This window comes from Loxodonta africana, chromosome 11 (genome assembly GCF_030014295.1).
Source record: "Loxodonta africana isolate mLoxAfr1 chromosome 11, mLoxAfr1.hap2, whole genome shotgun sequence".
Taxonomy (NCBI): domain Eukaryota; kingdom Metazoa; phylum Chordata; class Mammalia; order Proboscidea; family Elephantidae; genus Loxodonta; species Loxodonta africana.
In genome coordinates, this window is record NC_087352.1 from 33,317,300 (window position 1) to 33,335,995 (window position 18,696).

Sequence of the window (18,696 nt, forward strand, 5' to 3'; positions counted from 1 at the left end):
CTAAATGTTTTTTAAAGATTTAGCTTGTAATGGATTAAATATAGTACATACTAATAAGATTAAAAATTCTCTATATTTAATAAAATGAGAAAATGTATACTATCTACTGTTAAGAAAGCAAAGTACGAAGGTATATAGCATGTGATCCCTCTTTTGTGGAAACGTGGAAAAAGCTAAATCCAGCATCAATATATTGAGATTTTTTTCTTTAGATGAAAAACAATAGTTAATTTTAGTTTCCTTCTTTATGTTTCCAAGATTTCTACACTGATAATGTATCACTTTTACTTTAAGAACAAAAATTATATAAAAAGTACATATGTTCTCCAAAAAAGATTTTACTCTTTGGTATCTTTTAAGTTCATAATTCAATAATTAGTTTCAATGATATCCATCATCTTCAGAGAGATAATAATAAAGTAAGTAAAAAGAAATTTTGTTGTTGATGTTAACTTGCCATCAAGTTGGCTCTGACTCATGGCAAACTTCTGTATAGAAGAATGAAACGCTGCGCCATTCTGTTCCATCTTCATGATCTTTGGTATGTTTGCGTCCACGGTTAAGACTTTTGTGTTGATCCATCTCATTGAGGGGTTACCTTGTTTTCACCCACCCTCTACTTGACTAAACATGATGTCCTTTTTTAGCATGGCCTTTTCTGATGACATGTCCCAGTAAGCAAGCCAAAGTCTCACTATCCTTACTTCTAAGGAACATTCTGGTTGTGCTTCTTGTAAGACTGATTTGTTCTTTTGGCAGTCCATGGAATGTTCAATGTTCTTAACCAACACAATCGTTCTAATGCAGCAATTCTTCTGTCTTCCTTTTCCATTATCCAACTTCTGCATGCATATTAAGTGATTGAAAAGACCATGCCTTGGGTCAGCTATATCTTATTCATCAAAGGGTCACCCATGGTGTATACATTTCAGCGGAGCTTTCAGACTAAGACAGACTAGGAAAAAAGGCTTGGCAATCTACCTCTGAAAATTAGCCAATGAAAACCATATGGATCACTACAAGAGATTTTACTTGGTAAAAAAAAAATAGAAACTATTATTTGTGTGAATCCCCGTTCCCCGTTGCCATCGAGTTGATTCCAACTCATAGCGACCCTGTAGGATAAAGTAGAGCTGCCCCATAGGGCTTCCAAGAAGTGCCTGGTGGATTTGAACTGCCAACCTTTTGGTTAGCAGCCGTAGCTTTTAACCACTATGCCATCAGGATTTCCATTTGTACGAACAGGTACCTAAAAATTCAAAAGTAGCTTAGACATGCTTTAGACTAACATAACTAACCAACAGCTCTTTCAAGATTATTAAATACAGAAATGTAGAAACATAAATCCTGAAAGTTTTTAATTGCTCCTTTTTGCATACTCTGCTTAAAAGTTTATTTCTCTTACATAAACTATCTTCTGTCGTTATTTCACAGGCTTTCTCTCTTTTTAAATAATGAACAAATGACAACCAAGATCCTCAACCAACCCACATTCTGAGGAACATCTCAAATTTGTTAAAATCCCATATTTTACAACCAAAAAAAAGGGAGAAGAGTAGCTGCTGTAGTTGCTTATATGTGACCAAACACTTCAAGGGATTTGGTTTCTTGATTTGGAGTTTTAGAGTCATGGTTTCATGGGACAGCTCACTTAATTGGCCTAATATCATTTGTAGCGCTTCTGTTCTACCTTCTAGTTTCGTTGTTCACTGCCTGGGGTCTTAAAAGCTTGCAAGTGGCCATTCAAGGTACAACAATTGATCTCTATTCACCTAGAGCAACAGAGGAAGGCAAGTCAGACAGGTGGAGGAAATGGAATGTGTGTCTAATTGCCTCTACGAACAACTGCCTCCTTTACCTTAAGTCCAGAAGACCTGGATGATGCCCAGCTACCATTACTGAATGGTTTTATCAAAGTTTCTAAGGAAGAATCTTGATCAAAAGCAGGAAAATGCAAAACAGAATTTCAAATTCTCATGAAATCCAGACTTTCTGGAACCACTGAGGCTGGATAAACCCCTGAAAATATTGCCCTGAGATAATCTTTAAGCCTTAAACCAAATATATCCCCTGAAGTCTTCTTTCAACCAAGCAATAGTTTAGCTTACTTAGTAAAGAAAAAGTCTGCCTTGAGCACTGAACTCTTTTAAGAACTATCTACACGGGATCAAATTAACAACAGCAATTCCAAAGGTTAGATAAGAAACTTCTGGGGGAAGGGGGTGGGTTTACGTTAATGGGGAGGAACAACTCAGAAAAGGAGGGTAAGAATGGTTGCACAACTAGAATGATGTATGTAATCAACGTCACTGAACTGTACATGTAAAAATTGTTGAACTGGTGTATGTTTTGCTGTGTATTATTTTCAACAACGATAACAAAAATCCCATATTTGAAGGAAAACAGTTTAATTATTAAATCCAAGGCTCCCACTGCAAATATGAATGTAAAGTTGGGTTACTTTTGCTTTTGCACAGTGATAGCTTGACCAAACAAATACATTGGATTGAGAAGTGACTTGCCTTTTGTCCAGCTTCTTCCAGGATGAGGCAAGGCAGGACATGTGCCCAACCCCCTCCAGCTTCAAGTGCCATTTTGCTGGGATCCTACGGGAGACCCATATCTGTCCCTCTGGGCTGAGGGAAGACTCCTGAGAAACAGAGAACAAGTAGTCACGTGTCCTCACCAGCCAACAGAGGGGTCCATTTACCGGGACCCACAAAACCAGGTGGAGAAAAGAAGAACATGTTCACCCAAACACAGATGAAGGAAGTAGAAACTTCTGTAAAGAAAATCTCCAGATTATGGGTAGCCAATCTGTCCACTGCATTATTCAGTTTCTATGTTTGTATTTATGCAAGTTGAGTTCCTGGATTACTAGGTATACCTGGATTCAACTGAGATTGCTACAAAGTCATAATGAACATCATTTCAACTTATTTTTCAAATCCCACAAAATATAGACATTTGCGATAGGATGTGGGTGCAGTCGGAGGTGCCCTGAAGATTACTTCTCTGCTCACAGGTCAACATCTGCCTACTCTTTGGCTTCAGCTCCACCTACTGTAGAAAAACCACAGGCCTCTTCCATGGGGCAGAAATCAGAAATCCTCACCCCCTAGGCAGTCTCACAAGGCCTTGTTCTCTATTGGGAGCCCTTGACAAGGGTAGTGTTGCGTATGGGTCCCGGCCCAAATTCTGTCACTTTCAAATCGTGTGTGTAATCTTGAGCAAGTTTCTTAACCTGGCTGTGCTTCCAGTGTAAGATGAGGGTGGAAATGGTAGAACCACCTCAGACGATTGAGAGGACTGGATTCATCGATACGTGTAAAGTACTTAGAGTTGTCCCTGGCATGTAGTAGGCACTCAATAAATGTTGAATATACCATGGACTGCCAGAAGAAGGAACAAATCTGTCTTGGGAGTACAGCAAGAATACTCCTTAAAAGCGAGGATGACGAGACTTCATCTCCCTTACTTTGGACGTGTTATCAGAAGAGACCAGTCTCAGGAGGAGGACATCATGCTTGGTAAAGTAGAGTGTCATCAAAAAAAAAAAAGAGACCCTCCGCAATAGGGACTGACATAGTTGCTACAACAATGGGCTCAAGCGTAACAATTGTGAGGATGGCGCAAGACTGGGCAGGGTTTCACCCGGTTGTACATGGGATTGCTATGAGTCGGAGCTGACTTGACATCATCTAACAACAACATCATCATCATTTTCATTGTTATAAATAACATTATTAAGATAACCACGCCTTCTATCCTTTGGTTAACGAATTAAGGTCAATGACAATATAGGAATGTAGTTGCTAGCTTAGAAAAAAACCTGTGAAAGGAACCCCAAATTCTGTGTCCATCTGCCAGTGATCGGAACTCAGGTGGCAGCAGCTTTTAAATTACTTCACAGCTGCACAATAGTCTTGAACCCAGCCTTACCTGGAGCTCTGGCTCGCTGTTACACCACCTCGCCTGCTCCCTCATAACTCTCACTCTAAGGGTAGAAATTACAGAATCATATATTTGTGGGCCTGTGGGAATATAAATATAACTTTGAAGGATTATTACGCAAAGACCCCGCACACTGCCACCAGTCTAATTGTTATTCTTCCCTGTCACCCCTTGAGCCCAAAGTACATAATCATCCAGTAATTGAACTGAGAGGGCTAAATGGCTGAAACTCCTAAAGGACACAGCTATTTACAAATGAAAAAGTCAGAAAATTTTAGCAAGTCTCCCCAGTGCTTGACTGCATTAGAGTAAAAGACTGGGTAAATATGGTTGAGCCGATCCACGTCCTCGGCTAATATCGCAAACAGAGACAAAACAATCTTCCCTGTCGCAGGCAACGCTGGAGAAATCATTAAAATCACACAATTGCTGAGCCAAGTCTGACCAGAGCAGGGCTAGGTTCTAGCCTTTCTTGGGATATAATTTTGTGAAAACTTAAGGAAAAGGTAGAAAAAGAAACTATCCTGCTCACATCATTAACTACTTCTGGGGAACAAAAGGGGTGAGGCAAAAGGCCTCACCTTCCCAGTTCCCCCAGTAAAGCTGGGCTTTCAGAGGTTGGACAAGGTCGTTACGGGCCCCTCATCGCGCCCCTCAATGCTCTAGATCCAACCTAGAGTGAGCGCAGAGAACACAGACTGGTCTCAGACACTGAGTGAGAAGCAACCCGTGTTCTTTAAAAAAATGTTCATTTTAAAAAGCTCAGAAATCAGGGTTTTCTCTTTGAAGCAACCCAGAACTAGTTCCAAGGCCTCAGGGGTCTTTGGCACAGAAGCAAGTTCTGCCCCTCCCCCCATCATTAAGTCTCCAGCAGCACACAAAGAGTAACTCTAAGTATTTTTAAAGAGTGCTCAAGGATTCTCCCAATGAAGCATTTCAACGCAGGTAGGTACAAAACTGCCATCACCCGATGGCTAAACTCAGCAACTCTGGCACCCAGTGGAGTCAAACATTTTCATGATCATTTTTAAAAACTTATCATTAAGGCTTATCATTACAATGAAGCATGTCAGCACCCAAACTACTCAATGATGACTCTGAATAGATTTGTTTTTGGTCGACTGAACGTGCAATACCTCTTGTTCCTGAAATCACATGGCATGGGCCATAGAATGACGACATGACAATGGATGTAAATCAAGAACTGCGTGTGGGTTTATTTTACATTTGAGAAAACAGTGAATTTAATTGCGTGAACCAAAATGTACTGTACAATATTAATGACAGAACATCAAAATGTATAATTAATAGTGCATTGCTTGCTTTGCTTCTTTTATTTCTGTCGGATAGTTCTTTTTAAGTACATGCACCTAGAAAGATGCAGGTGCCAGTAAAATTTCTCTATTTCAATCAAGCCGCGGGAACTAAATTTTATTCAAAAATCGTGGTTTTACATTATATACACAGAAATTGAATATAAAATGACAATATAAAAAGTTAAAAGAGAAAGCATACAAGCCAGAAGGTACAAAGAAAGTTGAATAGATTAAAATGGTACGATATGTAACATAGAGTTGTTTTTTAAGCTGATGCTGGCAATTTACAAGGAAAAAATTCCAACATTTGCCCCCTTTTTTTCATTTACCAATGCAGCACGCTATAGAAAGGTCAGCTTGTACCAAAGCTTACATTTGTAAATAACTATAAACCGCAGTATTTTACAGGAAAAAAGAAATAGCATTTGTACACATTTTTTAAATAATAGCTTGCATACTTTTTTTTTAGTTTTTTTTTGCCAAAAGCGGCATTTTTTCAGCATCCAGAGGGTTTCGGCATAGTGGTAACTGGGGTATTTGTTGTTGTTTGTTTGTTGTTTGCATTTGTTTTAAACGTGTGAAGTTGTGGCTCCTAACCCCATGAGTCCTAGACAGCTTTCTATCTTCCAACAGCATGCTTCCTCAAACCAGTCCTGCATATAAAAGCTCATTTTTTCATTATTAAATAAGTTTTGTGTCTGACACAGCTTTTGATCTGAATGAGATGCCTTTAAATCTTTTTTTTTTTTTTTTCTTTGAGTGAAAGGCACAGAAATGCGATTACAGTCCTCACAGGGTTAAATTTGACACTACTCGGTTCTATGACCTTTATTGTCATGGCAACTTTGTAATTTTAGGATGTCTTTTTATCATTGTTATTTGTGTCTCTCTTTACTGCTAAATAAATGTCTCTGAATAGTGGGTCCCACTATTTCCTACAAAAGATAGCTTAACATCGAGAATAGATGTTGAAAATAAAGGTCAGACTTTGACTCACGGAAAAAGAAAAATAACATGCACGGATCAGACAGAGCGCATATAAATAGAACTACAAAACGTGTGTAAGAAAAACCAAGGTCCAGACAGGCAGCTCAGCAACCAAGGAAGAGACTGATTTCAGAGGCTCAGGCCAGGCCTAGTGCAGTACGACGACAATGTTAGTGCAAAGTTCCGCGGTCCATGCCGAGCTGGGCGCTATTGTTTCTCCAGCTCCGTGACGTAGATCAGGTGGTCCTCAGGGGACTTGCCGTGGGTCTTACTGAGGTGCAGTTTGACTGCGTGCTTGCTCGCAAAGGTCCGGTTGCAGAGCTTGCACTGGAATGTGGAGCCCAGGTCCTCGTCTGCAGCCCCCAGTGGGCCCAAGGGCTTGCCTGCGAGAACCTTGGAGACGTTCTGCTGCTCCTGGATCTGGCTGAGTGGCAGCTTGGACAGGTCCTTCAGGCTGAAGCCCAGGTGCGTCTCCAGGTGACTGATGTACGTGGAAGCAGTCCTGAACTGAGAGGCACAATCGTTGCAAAAGAACACAGGATGCCCTGTGTCGAGGTTCTTGAGGAACTTGGTCCCCCCTGTCCTGCGCAGCTGGTACTTCACGTTGGCCAGCCAGTGGCTGATGGTGGTCATGGACAGGCCGGTGAACTTGGAGATGTGTACCCGCTCCTGGGGGCCCAGGTCAGACATGATGTACTTGCCCTCGGGCGTCTCCCGCAGGCTGGAGGCAAACTGGGCCTGCAGGATAAGCAAGTGCTGGGGGTTCCAGTTCGACTGCCGTCCCTTCCGCTTGTGCACTGGTGACAGCTCATCCAGGGCCTCCTCGAAGCTGCTGCCATCAGCGTCCGACTTCTCGGACACAGTGGAGGGCGTGGACGACTTGGGCGTCAGGCGGCCTGTGAGGTTTTTCACCATGTCGGAGATGTCCATCAGTGCACTCTCCCGCAGGGGTGACGAGACTGCATCAGCGGGGCCGGACACCAGGGGCTTGCTCTTGGACTTGGTCAGATCAATGGGCTGGTCACTGCTCTCGTAGTAGTAGCGGTCAATGGCATCGGCCTGCTTGCCGGGGACACTGGGGTGTGTGGGCCTCTCCAGCACGCTGTTGCTGATCTTGTAAAGCATAGCCAGTGGATCCAGAGAGGGGCTGGCAGGCTTGGACACCTTGCCCAGGTGGGCATTCATGATGGACTGCAGCGCGCTCAGTGGGTTGATGAAAGGTGGCTCCGGTGAGTGGTCCGTGATGATGCCCAGGGCGCTGCAGCCGTTGGTGACTTTGGCTTTCAGGGGCTCTGTGCCATTGGGGGTGTGCACATCGCTGGGGCCCTCCTTTTTGGCCTTCCCTGCCTCTGCATCTGGGCTCTTCTTGGGTGGCTGCTTGCTGCTGACCTCTTCAGCTTTGGGAAAATCTTTGTTCTCTTTTGCCACCGGGGACACAGGCTTGGCCGGGGAGCCCTTCTCCTTCTCCACAGTGGGCTTCTCCTCCTTCTTGATGCTGATCTTGCCCGTGACTTTCTCCACCAGCTCCTCCATGGCAGACACATTGCTCCTGTGCGGCGGGGGCGTCAGGCTGCCTGGCGAGTGCAGGAGGGCACTGTGCTCAGATGAAAGGGACTTCACGCCGCTGGCATAGGACGGCTGCATCTGCACACTCTGCACGGCCGGTGGCAGCGGTTTCACAGAGCCTGGCAGCTGGTAGGCCGCGTGGATGCTGGGGTAGCCACCCCAGGAGGGTGCACCATTCTGGGCCTTGCTGATGGCCGTGGTGACCGTATTCTCCAGCGACTTCAGGATGTCAACACCCCCCTTGGGGCTGTCGTCCAGGTCCTCCTCACGTAGGTACTGGTACAGCGTAGTCGGCTCGAACTTCTCAGCACTGTCCTCACTCTCCTCCTTGATCTTCTTGTCTGCCTCACTGGCCACAGCAGGCACCTTCTCCTTCTCCGGCTCCTTCTTTTCTTCTGACGTGGTGGACCCTGCCGGCGAGTCAGGCTGCTTTTTGATGCTGGCAGCAGGCAGCCGGGTGTGGGTGGTAGGTGGCAGTGGGATGGACTGGATTTTCTCCTCCACCACAGGGTCCAGTACCAGCTGCTTGCCCTTCTTGGAGGCGGACGTGGTCACCTTCAGGAAGTGGCCGGTGACCATCATGTGGGCCGTGAGCTGCTGCAGGGTGTCGTGGGAGCTGCCGCACTCCATGCACTTGAGAATCTGCGCCTTGCGGGCCTCGAACTGCCAGGTGTAGCTAGCACCGTTCTGGTAGCCATAGCGGTTGTTGGGTGTCACATAGGGGTTCGCCGTCTTCTGATCCTTCCCGGACTCGCTCAGTGTAATGTCCGCGGTGACCCCCGTGGGCTCTGGCGAGCAGGGTGAGGCCAAGTCCTGGAGTGCACGCTTCTTGGTGGAAGGGACCAGTTTGGTGATGGCGGGCACTGGCTCCTTCAGAGGCACTTTCTGGTAATGCTTTGTTTTGATCATGTGGACGCTGAGATCCTGCAAGGACTCGAAGGAGTGGCCACAGTACATGCATTTGAGCACCTTCTGGGCATCCTCCTTGCCCTCCATCTCCATCAGGGAGCGCTTCCTGGGCTTGGACCAGCGCTTGGTCTTCTCAGCGTCCTTGTCCCTGTTGTCATCACGGTAGTGCCCCGTCTCGTTCATGTGCACCGTCAGCTCCACCAGCGTGTCGTATGCAGCACTGCAGTCCTTGCACCGGAACTTGCTGGCACCAGTGAACACGGACCCATAGAGCTTGTTGTTCTGCCGGTAGAGCTGCACGGTGCTGAAGAGGCTGGGCTCGGGCAGCAAGCCATACGAGGATGTCTGCTGCAGGGTCTTCGCCAGGGCCGCCTGGTGCCAGTCATACCCGGAGCTGCTGCTGTTACCGCTGCCGCTGCCGCTGTGGCTGGCGCTGGTGCTGGTGCTGGTGCTGGTGCTGGGCGTGTGCATGTTGGTGCTGGCAGTACTGGTGGAAGTGGGAGGGGTGGGGGTGGGGGTGGCGCTCTCCTTCTGGCTGGCATCGCTGTTGCTGGTGGTCGAGCTGGACTTCTTCAGGTCCAAAGCTAGGCTGGACCAGCAGGACTCGGAGAACAAGTTGGCATAGACGGCTTTGATTTGTGCCAAGCTGTCCTGGGGGTAAGAAACAGTGTCCGTGCACGGGGCGTCCTCCTTCTCCTCGCGGGAGGAAGACAGCTTGAAATGGCCTAGCTGGTCGCTGCTCTCGCTGAAAGGCGACCCGTAGCCTGCTTCCTGGTTAGTGGCCGTGCTGACCGGAGAGTTCTGGCAGCTCTGGGCCTCTTTGATCTCTGCTTCCTCATTGCACAAATATTCGCTCTCCTGAATGTCCAAAGAGAGCCCATCCTCCTCCACATTTTCTTCATCTATCTCGGCCGCCTTCAGCTCTTCCTCGGGAACGTAAGCTGGAAGAAAAATTGAAAGTCAGTTAAAGGAGGTAAATCACTCCCAATGACACAGCCACCCCAGCAATCAGGGGTTTTTAAAAAGATGTTTCTCACCCCAACTCCCAAGCTACAAGGCTAACCAACTTTACCCAAATGCCTGCCTTATAACTCTACAGCACAGGGATACTGTCCCTCCTTAGGGTAAATTCTCATTGAAGAAGCATAAACCAAAAGGCCAGCATGTATTCCTCCTTTAACTGCCCCATTTTTAAAGATGCCCCTTTGACCACCAGACCTGGGTAGGTAAAGGAGAGGCCTGGCACCTGCCCACCAAGGACCTCACCTCCAGGCTCCCCCTCCTAAGAGGACTGGGAGCCCTCATGCATTCTACAGTTAGCATTCAGAAGGACCTAGCTGTCAGCTTTTAGGACAAGATACTTCACTGACAGTGCTACATGATTTCCATAAACAAAAGCAGTCCTCAACGGCAAGCAATGAAAAACTCTATTCCTCACTGAAAGAGAGAACAGAACACAGCACCGCCAGCCTAAAGCCGGACTAGGGGATAGCCACCTCCAGGGATGGCCAGACAGGCATCAGCGAGCCCCAAGTACATGCTGTGCTGGCGCATGAGGTGCCCCAAGACGCCAGGCCAAGGGACTTCCTGGGTTTGCGGCAGCATTTCTTTAGTGTGCTACGGAGTAGTCCCATGCGCTGCAGGAATAACAGGTGGGAGGTCATGTAAATTGTGAGATTAAGCCTGCCTTTTTACCCAAGGGCTTTTAAGACCCTTGAATGCATAGCATGCCTTCTGAATCCCCAAGGGGAACTACCTCCTAAACTCACTGAATCATAGCACTTTTATTTATTTTTTTTGAGGAAGCAACTTGCTGAGCTAGTGCTGTGCCCACAACTTGGGACTCCTAGAGTTAAGAAGGTTTCCAGAAAGCCCCTGTTGAGATGCACCTAGACTACCTGGAAGGGTTTCATTAACTCTAATCAGCCATTATCACATTATCACAGCCAGATCCTAAGGGGACTTGGTGGCAAAGGGCATGTACGTTTTCAGAAGGGCTGAGAAGAGGGCAGAAAACAACTCAGAGGCACAAAGGGAGCCCCCCCACAACCCACCACCCCGCAAGAGGCAGGTGGAAGGATGTACCACACTCACACCTGTAAGTGAAGGTTGGGAGATTCAGGAGACTCCCACTCATAAGCTGTGTGCATGACCACGTGTGCACACACATGCACACGCCCACACAGTGAGAGACAACTGCTGGGATGTGGCACCTCCTTCAGTCCAGCCCCTTCAGAACAGTGCAGGCAGTGTGGTGTTCTATGATAGCCTCGGTTCTCACCTGGCGATGACGTGGGACCACCTGAACACACATGTCCGGGCTCCCTCACAGCAGGGGGCGGGGCAGCCATCCACTAGCCCACCTAGGAATTCCAGCTTCATCAACGCTGCACTGCTATCATGAACAATGATCAATAGGGCAAGACCATGGGCTTTAACTACAGCATCTGAGACCTCTGGATAATCCTATGACCCCCATTGAAAAATTTAAAAAGGACCGCCAAGTTGAACCACATAATCATTAAAGGTTTAGGGCAGTACGGGAGCTCTGAGAGCTCACAGCCTGGACCCATGGACCAGGGACCCCACTTCATTAACCACTGGTTGTACTCATCACCTCTAACATGCCTGACCTATGAGTGCTAACGTCAGCATAGGTCCTCTGTGGATTCTGCTAATTTCAGGGTAAAAGCTGGGTAGAACATGAGCTCTTTGAAGGTAGACAGCCTGGGTGCCCTGGACTGTGAGGTCCCTTGTAGCTCACACAGTCCCAGGCATACCCCAGCAGAGCTCCATCAAGGCAGTACATATGTTAGGATGAATGATAGGAAACAGCCTTCGAGAGTTAGCTGGTACATTTGGGGAGAGGGAGAGTCATGCCCTAGCCAGGAATTTAAAGGAAACTGCATGTGATCGCGTCAGCTCTGCAGGGGAGGCCCTGTTGCATGGTCCATGATTCTGCAGGCATTTCCCAGAACAACACGGCCTGCTGCTGGCAGCTCCTTCATTAGACTAGGCCTCCCATCATCTGCCCCATGGTGGACAACTGCAGATGAGTGCAGAATGAATCAGTAACTTAACTCTAAACTCTGAAAACACAAGTGGTGAATTGCTCTTGTGCCTCTAAAGCTCGTTGGCCACAGTCCAGCCCTGGCTGTGCTGACTCAAGAGGTCATGTGGACCCGGAAGGAGCAGGAGTGATGTCTCATCCTGCCCCCACATCCCAGCCTGGGGAAGCGTCCCCCAGACCACGCCTCTCCTGAGCTTACCCAGCTCCACTTGGTGGGAGGTACTCAGGGCGGAAAGTCCTGAGGGGGAGCTAAAATTTGTCTTATTGGCAATTCCATAATCTCAATTTGAGAAACAATGTTTGCTTCAGGTAGAACCACACAGAGCAACCTTGGCTCACTCTACAGGGAAGCCCCCAAGGAGTCATCTGTGCCCGAGAGCTTGACTCATGCAAACACTCATTCATATGTGGGACATCCATTGTTTTCCAGAACTGGAGTGGGCCGTGGAGGGGGGACAGGAAGGAGCAATAACGCCCTGCCCACAAGATCATATTATGGTGGAGGGAGGATGCTAATAAATAATGAAAATGCCATAAAGAAGGGTTGGCAGCTTCTTCCATTTCATCCTGTCTGTGGGCACCAGGTACCCACACACCCTGAGGTCCAGCCTCTCTGCCTCACCCTGTCTGTGGGCACCAGGTACCCACACACCCTGAGGACTAGCCCCTGTGTCTCACCCTGTCTGTGGGCACCAGGTACACAGACACCCTGATGTTTCCATTCTCTCCATCTCACCCTGTCTGTGGGTACCAGGTACCCACACACCCTGAGGTCCAGCCTCTCTGCCTCACCCTGTCTGTGGGCACCAGGTACCCAGACACCCTGATGTTTCCAGCCTCTCTATCTCACCCTGTCTGTGGGCACCAGGTACCCACACACCCTGAGGTCCAGCCCCTCTGCCTCACCCTGTCTTTTGCTATCAGTTAAAGATGTCACGATGTCATAGTAGAGTGGGGTGGGTCCTAAACCTAATCCCTTCTGATTGATGTCTTATAAAAAGGGAAAACAGACATGGAGATACACATATAGGAGGAAGATTCCATGTGAGGATCCATCAGCAAGCCAAGGACTGCCAAAGAACGCCTGGGGCTACCCACAAGAGAGAACCCTCCCCTAGAAGGGATTCCCTGACTTAGATTTAGCCTCCAAAACCATGAGACAAGAAATTTCTGGTCTTTAAAGCCACCCGCCTGAGGTATTTTGCTATGGCAGCATGAGCTAACTAAGGTACTCCTCCTCTGGAACACCTAACTCAGAGACAGTGTTCCCCCAAACAGTTGCCCAAGCCAGCAAAACACCCATTTTTGCCAGTGCTTTCTCCACCATCCCCCCCACCACCACGCCCCACATTCCAGCCCTCTGTTCACCCGGATCTACTTCTGGAAGTAAAGCCTGAGAAAGCAACATGAAATACTGAAAATGCTTTATGCACAAAGATGGCCTTACAATATTATTCCACATAAAATCTGCCACAGTTTAAATATTCAAGAATATGGGGAAGCAAAGTGAATTTTAACTTATTCCTAGAGTTCAAAGGGAGCCCTGACGACACAACAGTTAAGTGCTTGACTGCTAACCAGGAGGATGGAGGTTCGAACCCACCCAGTGGCTCTGTGGGAGAAAGACCTGGCAAGGCGATCTACTCACGTAAAGATTACAGCCCAGAAAACCGGATGGGGCAGTTCCACTCTATCACAGGGCTCGCTATGAGTCGAACTGACTCAATGGCACCCAACAACAATTCTATTCAAACATTTAAAAGCTTGCTTTTAATGACACGGAGAAAGTTCCTAAATGAAAAAAGCAGAAGACAAAATTGTATAGTGAAACCTGTGAGAGCCAGAACTCAACGGGACTGCCTTGTTTTTCTGGGTCTTGAAAGTTTTCCACCTTTGACAGGGTGCAGTCTTACCACTTTTCTATCGCTCATTTTAGTGGAAAATATTTGAGTTTTCCTTCTCTGACAGGATCCCACCTTAGACAGGCTCTGGCTTTTGCAGGTTTTATTGTGTATACAGTATAATGCAAAAATTATTTAGAAAGAATGTTAATAGTTTTTTGGTTTTTTTTAGATACTGAATACATCGTTATGCATTGTTGAGGGGAATGGCTCTTTACAAACGTCTGTGTTTTCAAAATTCTCTTCCATGTTTTCAGCTCAACAAACATGTATTAGCCATTTCACACCATTTCCAGAATAAATTACCTCTAAGCAGATACTGAGTACCATTTTTTTTTTTTTTAAGCAGATACTGAGTACCTACCAGCCACTAGCCAGAACCTAGGAATGATGGGAGCTCAGAGAACGGCTCAGCCTAGGGGCAGGAAAAAGGTTAAAAATAAAGAGGGGGGCAGGGAAGGGAAAAGTATAGGAAAAAAAAAAAACAGTAAAAAGACCAATGGTAGCCAGAGGTTGAGGGACAGGAACGAACAGAGGGAACACAGGACACTTCGTAGGATACTGCCATGGTGAACACATAGCGTCATGCCTTTGTCAAAACCCATGGGACAGTACAGCACACAGTGAACTCAGATGTAAACTATGGACTTCCGTTAATAATGAAGACCAAACTAAACTTGTTGCTGTCAATTCTGACTCATAGTGACCCTACAGGACAAAGTAGAACTGCCCCATAGGGTTTCCAAGGAGCCGCTGGTGGATTCGAACTGCTGTCCTTTCGGTTAGCAGCCAAGCTCTTAAACACAGCGCCACCAGGCTCCTTAGTTACTAATAACGTATCCATATTAGTTCATCAATTGTAGCCAATGTATGACACCAGTGTCAGATGTTGATAACAGGAGAAACTGTGTATGTGTATGGGCGGGAGTATAGGGGAACTCTCTGTACTTGCCGCACAGTAAACCTAAAACTGCTCTAAAATCTAACGTCTAATCCCAACACTTCGGGGACACTGAGCTTCTGTTAAGGGTGATGGAAAAATCGGGGAATAGTTAACAGCGACGGTTGAACACAACATGATGAGTATAATTCATGTCACTGAGTAGTACACGTGGCAAATGTTTTGTTACCTATATATTTACCACAATAAAAATAAATAAAACAAACAAAAAGTCTTTTTAAAAAATAACAAAGGAGAGTGAGTAGAGTCAGGGGAGAGGATGGACCTGGGCTCACCCACCTAGGTCAGTGCTGCCACGCCCACACCCCCCCGCCCCACATCAATGCCTCTGTCTGCCCCTTGCCCCTACTCCAGCCCTGGGGCATCTCCCTCAACCTACCCCAGGATGGGGGCTGCAGGGTCCCCCGGGCCACCCCTGTCCCCGTGTTCTAGGGGCCTCCAGGGTTCCACTCTCCCCCTTACTCCTTCAGGAACAGAATGTGCCCACACGTATCCTTGTCCTTTTTAACTTTGAGTATTGACACTTTTATCACATACTCTGGGTTTATTTAACCCTGATCATTTCATACTATTTGGCTATTTGACTGTTCTACCACATTCTTCTAGCTAATATTATCTTTTATCTTTTTAAAAGGAGTCCCGGGGTGACGACACAAAGAGTTAAGCACTCGACTCCTAGCTAAAAGGTTGGTGGTTCAAACCCACCCAGAGGTGCCTCAGAAGAAAGGCCTGGAGATCTATTTTCAAAAAGTCACGACCTTGAAAACCCCCTGGCACAGTTCTACTCTGCACACATGGGGTTGCCATGAGTCAAAATCAACGCAAGGACAACTGACAACACCATCTTTTTAAACTCTATTCACCAAGGACGAAAGGCCACACAGGCAGGAGGACAGTCTGTTGACACCCCACTTACCAGGCACCTTCCCCACAGGCCCTCTGGCCCTCTGGCCCCAGAGCAGCTTTCTTACACCCACCTCGATGGAACAGAACCTGTGGAATTAGCCTTTTATATAAGAATATCGACTCAGAGCTAATGTACCTGAGCCCCTCCCCATTCTCCCACTTCTCTTTCCGGAGCCTTCCAGCAAGAGCTGGCCGATGCCTCCCTCACACTGAGCTGTGTCCCCACACCAGGACACAGCAGAGGAGAGCCCTGGCCTTTAGCCACAATGCAGGGAATGGGCAGGAAAGACCCCAGTGCGATGCTTCGAGTTAATTCTGGGAGCCGTCAGAAACGCTGTTTGGGCCAGAGACCTCACCCTGACCCTCCACCATCTATCCCCAGACCGTCCCCGGAACTCTCGAAGACAGGTCCAGTCCGGGACCAGCAATGACAACGATGGTGATGACAGGAGCTGCAGACATCCTCAGGCCACATCCTCAGGACCATGTCCACATGGCACTGGGCACCCCAGAATCTAACCTTCCCCCCAAAAGCTGGCCACAGGCTCCCTGGAGGGAGCTGCTAAGTGCGAAGCCTGGCCTGCAACAGCATCTGCCTCAACTCCAGACCCAGTCCTTTCAAAGCCTTGGGGCCTCCCTGTTCTTCTGGCCCGCCCAGCCCTAGCCCTGTAACAGTGCCCATCAGTTATGGATTATGTCCCTCAGAGAGACGTGTGAAAGTCCTCCCCCATACCTGTGAAGTGACCTTGTACAAACAGGGTCTTTGAGGGTGTTATCAGTAAAGTTTGCAGCCCTGGTGGTGCAATGGCTAAGAGCTCAGTTGCTAACCAAAAGGTCGGCAGTTCAAACCTATTAGCCACTCCCAGGAAACCCTATGGGGCAGTTCTACTCTGTCTTATGGGCTTGCTATGAGTCGGAATCGACTCAGTAGCAATGGGTTTGGTTATCAGTAAGGTTAGCACACAGGAGTAGGGTGGGCCCTAATCCAATCTGAGTGCTGTTCTTATAAACGAGATGAAGAGACAGACGGAGGAGGACCCCAAGCAAAGACGCATGTACAAGCAAAGGAAGGCCAGGGGCCTCCAGAAACCAGGAGAGTGAAGGAAGGATCCCCCCCTGGAGCCTTCAGAGAAGGCATGGCCTGGCCAACACCCTGAGCTAGGACTTCTGGTCTCCAGAACCGTGAGAGAATAAGTATTATTTCTGGTTTTATAAGGGGCCTAGTTTGTGGAGTTTTTGTTATAGTAGCCCCAGCATACTCACGCAGCATCCTTCTAAAACTGGGCCTCAGCTGAGGCCACAATGGCAGCCTCCAGCCAGGACTCCTACAAGTCCCTCAAATCGACAGGCTCTCATTTTAAGAGTTTAAGGCCTTCAGGGGAAGAAAAAGTTGAGGTGGGCAGGCCAAAGGCTGGGACAGTAGAAATTCCCCAAATCAGACTCCAAGGGGTTTAAAAACAAGGAATTCAGGCCCCTGGCATCAGTACTTGGCAAGGGGTGAGCTTTGATCTTACAGCTCTGCCCACATCAGGGAGCAATGGTGACCAGCCCTCCCAGGCCACGTTGGCCACACTCGAACATATCCATATCCACCCAGCACACAGGGGGACCAGAAAAGAGGGGAGCTCCCCGACAGCCTGCATCTGTTAGGCTGCTGTCAAAGAGGCTGCAACATCCCTTCCATGTGCTTGTCTCTACAGGGACCATGTTATATGGTCACTGTTGTGGGGGTGTCAGAGCTTCCATCACTAGCATGTGGATTTGAAGTCTGGGTGGGTGGCCTGGGGGAGCCCCAGCTCAGTCACCTACCAGAACATGACGACTTATACCCACTCACTCCTCAAGCCTCAGTTTCCTCAACAGCACCACCAGGCCAGTGGTTCAAGTCTTGGGTGGTAAGAGTGCTCATGGAAGGGTGAGCTGTGATGGCCACCACGGTCACTAAGCCCCAGTCTCTGCCAGTTCCTCCTTCCCAAACTGGGTCAGAACAGGACCATAGTCCTGGATGGACCACCCCCAGATGGATGCCAGAGGCCCTGGTCAACCTCACACACGCAAGCTCTCTGCTGACATCAAATCAATGGAGACAAGAGGACCAAAGGAATGATGAACACGGCCCCATCATGGGGCCTTGTGTAGACAACCAGAAGGGAAATGCAGATGAACTGGTGACTCAGAAGCTGCTTGTTCAATTCAGAATAACCAGGCCCCTCTCGTTCCCCTTCTCCCTCTCTCCCTCCGTCTGTCTGTCTGAGTCTTCCCTGATGGCTCGAACTCCTGCCAGAGACTAGAGGAAGGAAGGGAGAGGCTGGGAACTCAGAGGGAGCAGGAACAAGCAGGTAACGACCTTCTAAACACCTGATGGGGGAGGAAGTGAACAGAAGCGACAAAAGTACAACAAAAGCATGGTTTAAAACTTTGTTTGTCAAGTACAACAAAAGTATGGTTTAAAACTTTGTTTATCCAGGCGCTCTCCTTCGTTGGCATGCATAATTGAGAACTGGCTGTGAAGGAGGAATGTGGATATTTAAAAGTGACAAATATAAAATGCAGGTCTTTAGTCTCTGCTTGGTTATTGGCTTATAAAAAAAAGAAAGAAAAGAAAATCCCATAGCCATCAAGTCAATTCTGACTCAAACACAGGCCAGAGTAGAACTGCCCCACAGGGTTTCCAAGGAGCCGCTGGCAAATTCGAACTGCTGACTTTTTGGTTAGCAGCTGAGCTCTTAACCACTGCACCACCAGGGCTCTGTTACTGGCTTATAGCAAATACCAAACTTTGCTATTGTATTGCCACCTGGAGAAACTATATAATCATACCAAATTACATGTTTATCTACAACATACTATTTTTTTTAGGCTGGTAAATGCGGTATCCACGAACAGATGGCCATTACATCAAATTTGCATTTACTCCAAGGGGCCAATTCACAAAAGGGGCTTACCCACACCTAAGTGATAAATGCACAATTTCGACCCATTGTGGAATCTTACAAAACACACGCTCTTCCAAATTTATAATTGATCACTTGTAAAGTAACTTCACCTTAGTTAGGGGACAGCAGGTGGCTTTTCTGAAAGTCAGCATGTACTGGGAAATAAAAACACAGAAGAAGCAGATACATG

General features: G+C 47.5%; 1 protein-coding gene across 1 annotated transcript in view; it reads right to left on the reverse strand.

Annotated features, from left to right (window-relative positions):
• Nucleotides 1–5,253: 5,253 nt before the first annotated feature.
• TSHZ1 (teashirt zinc finger homeobox 1) overlaps nt 5,254–18,696 on the reverse strand; it is an 88,405-nt gene continuing 74,962 nt past the window's right edge. The window contains exon 2 of the mRNA XM_010586686.3: nt 5,254–9,673. Within this exon, the coding sequence (XP_010584988.1) occupies nt 6,465–9,673 (3,209 nt within the window). The 3' untranslated portion in view covers nt 5,254–6,464. The remainder of the gene's footprint in view (nt 9,674–18,696) is intronic.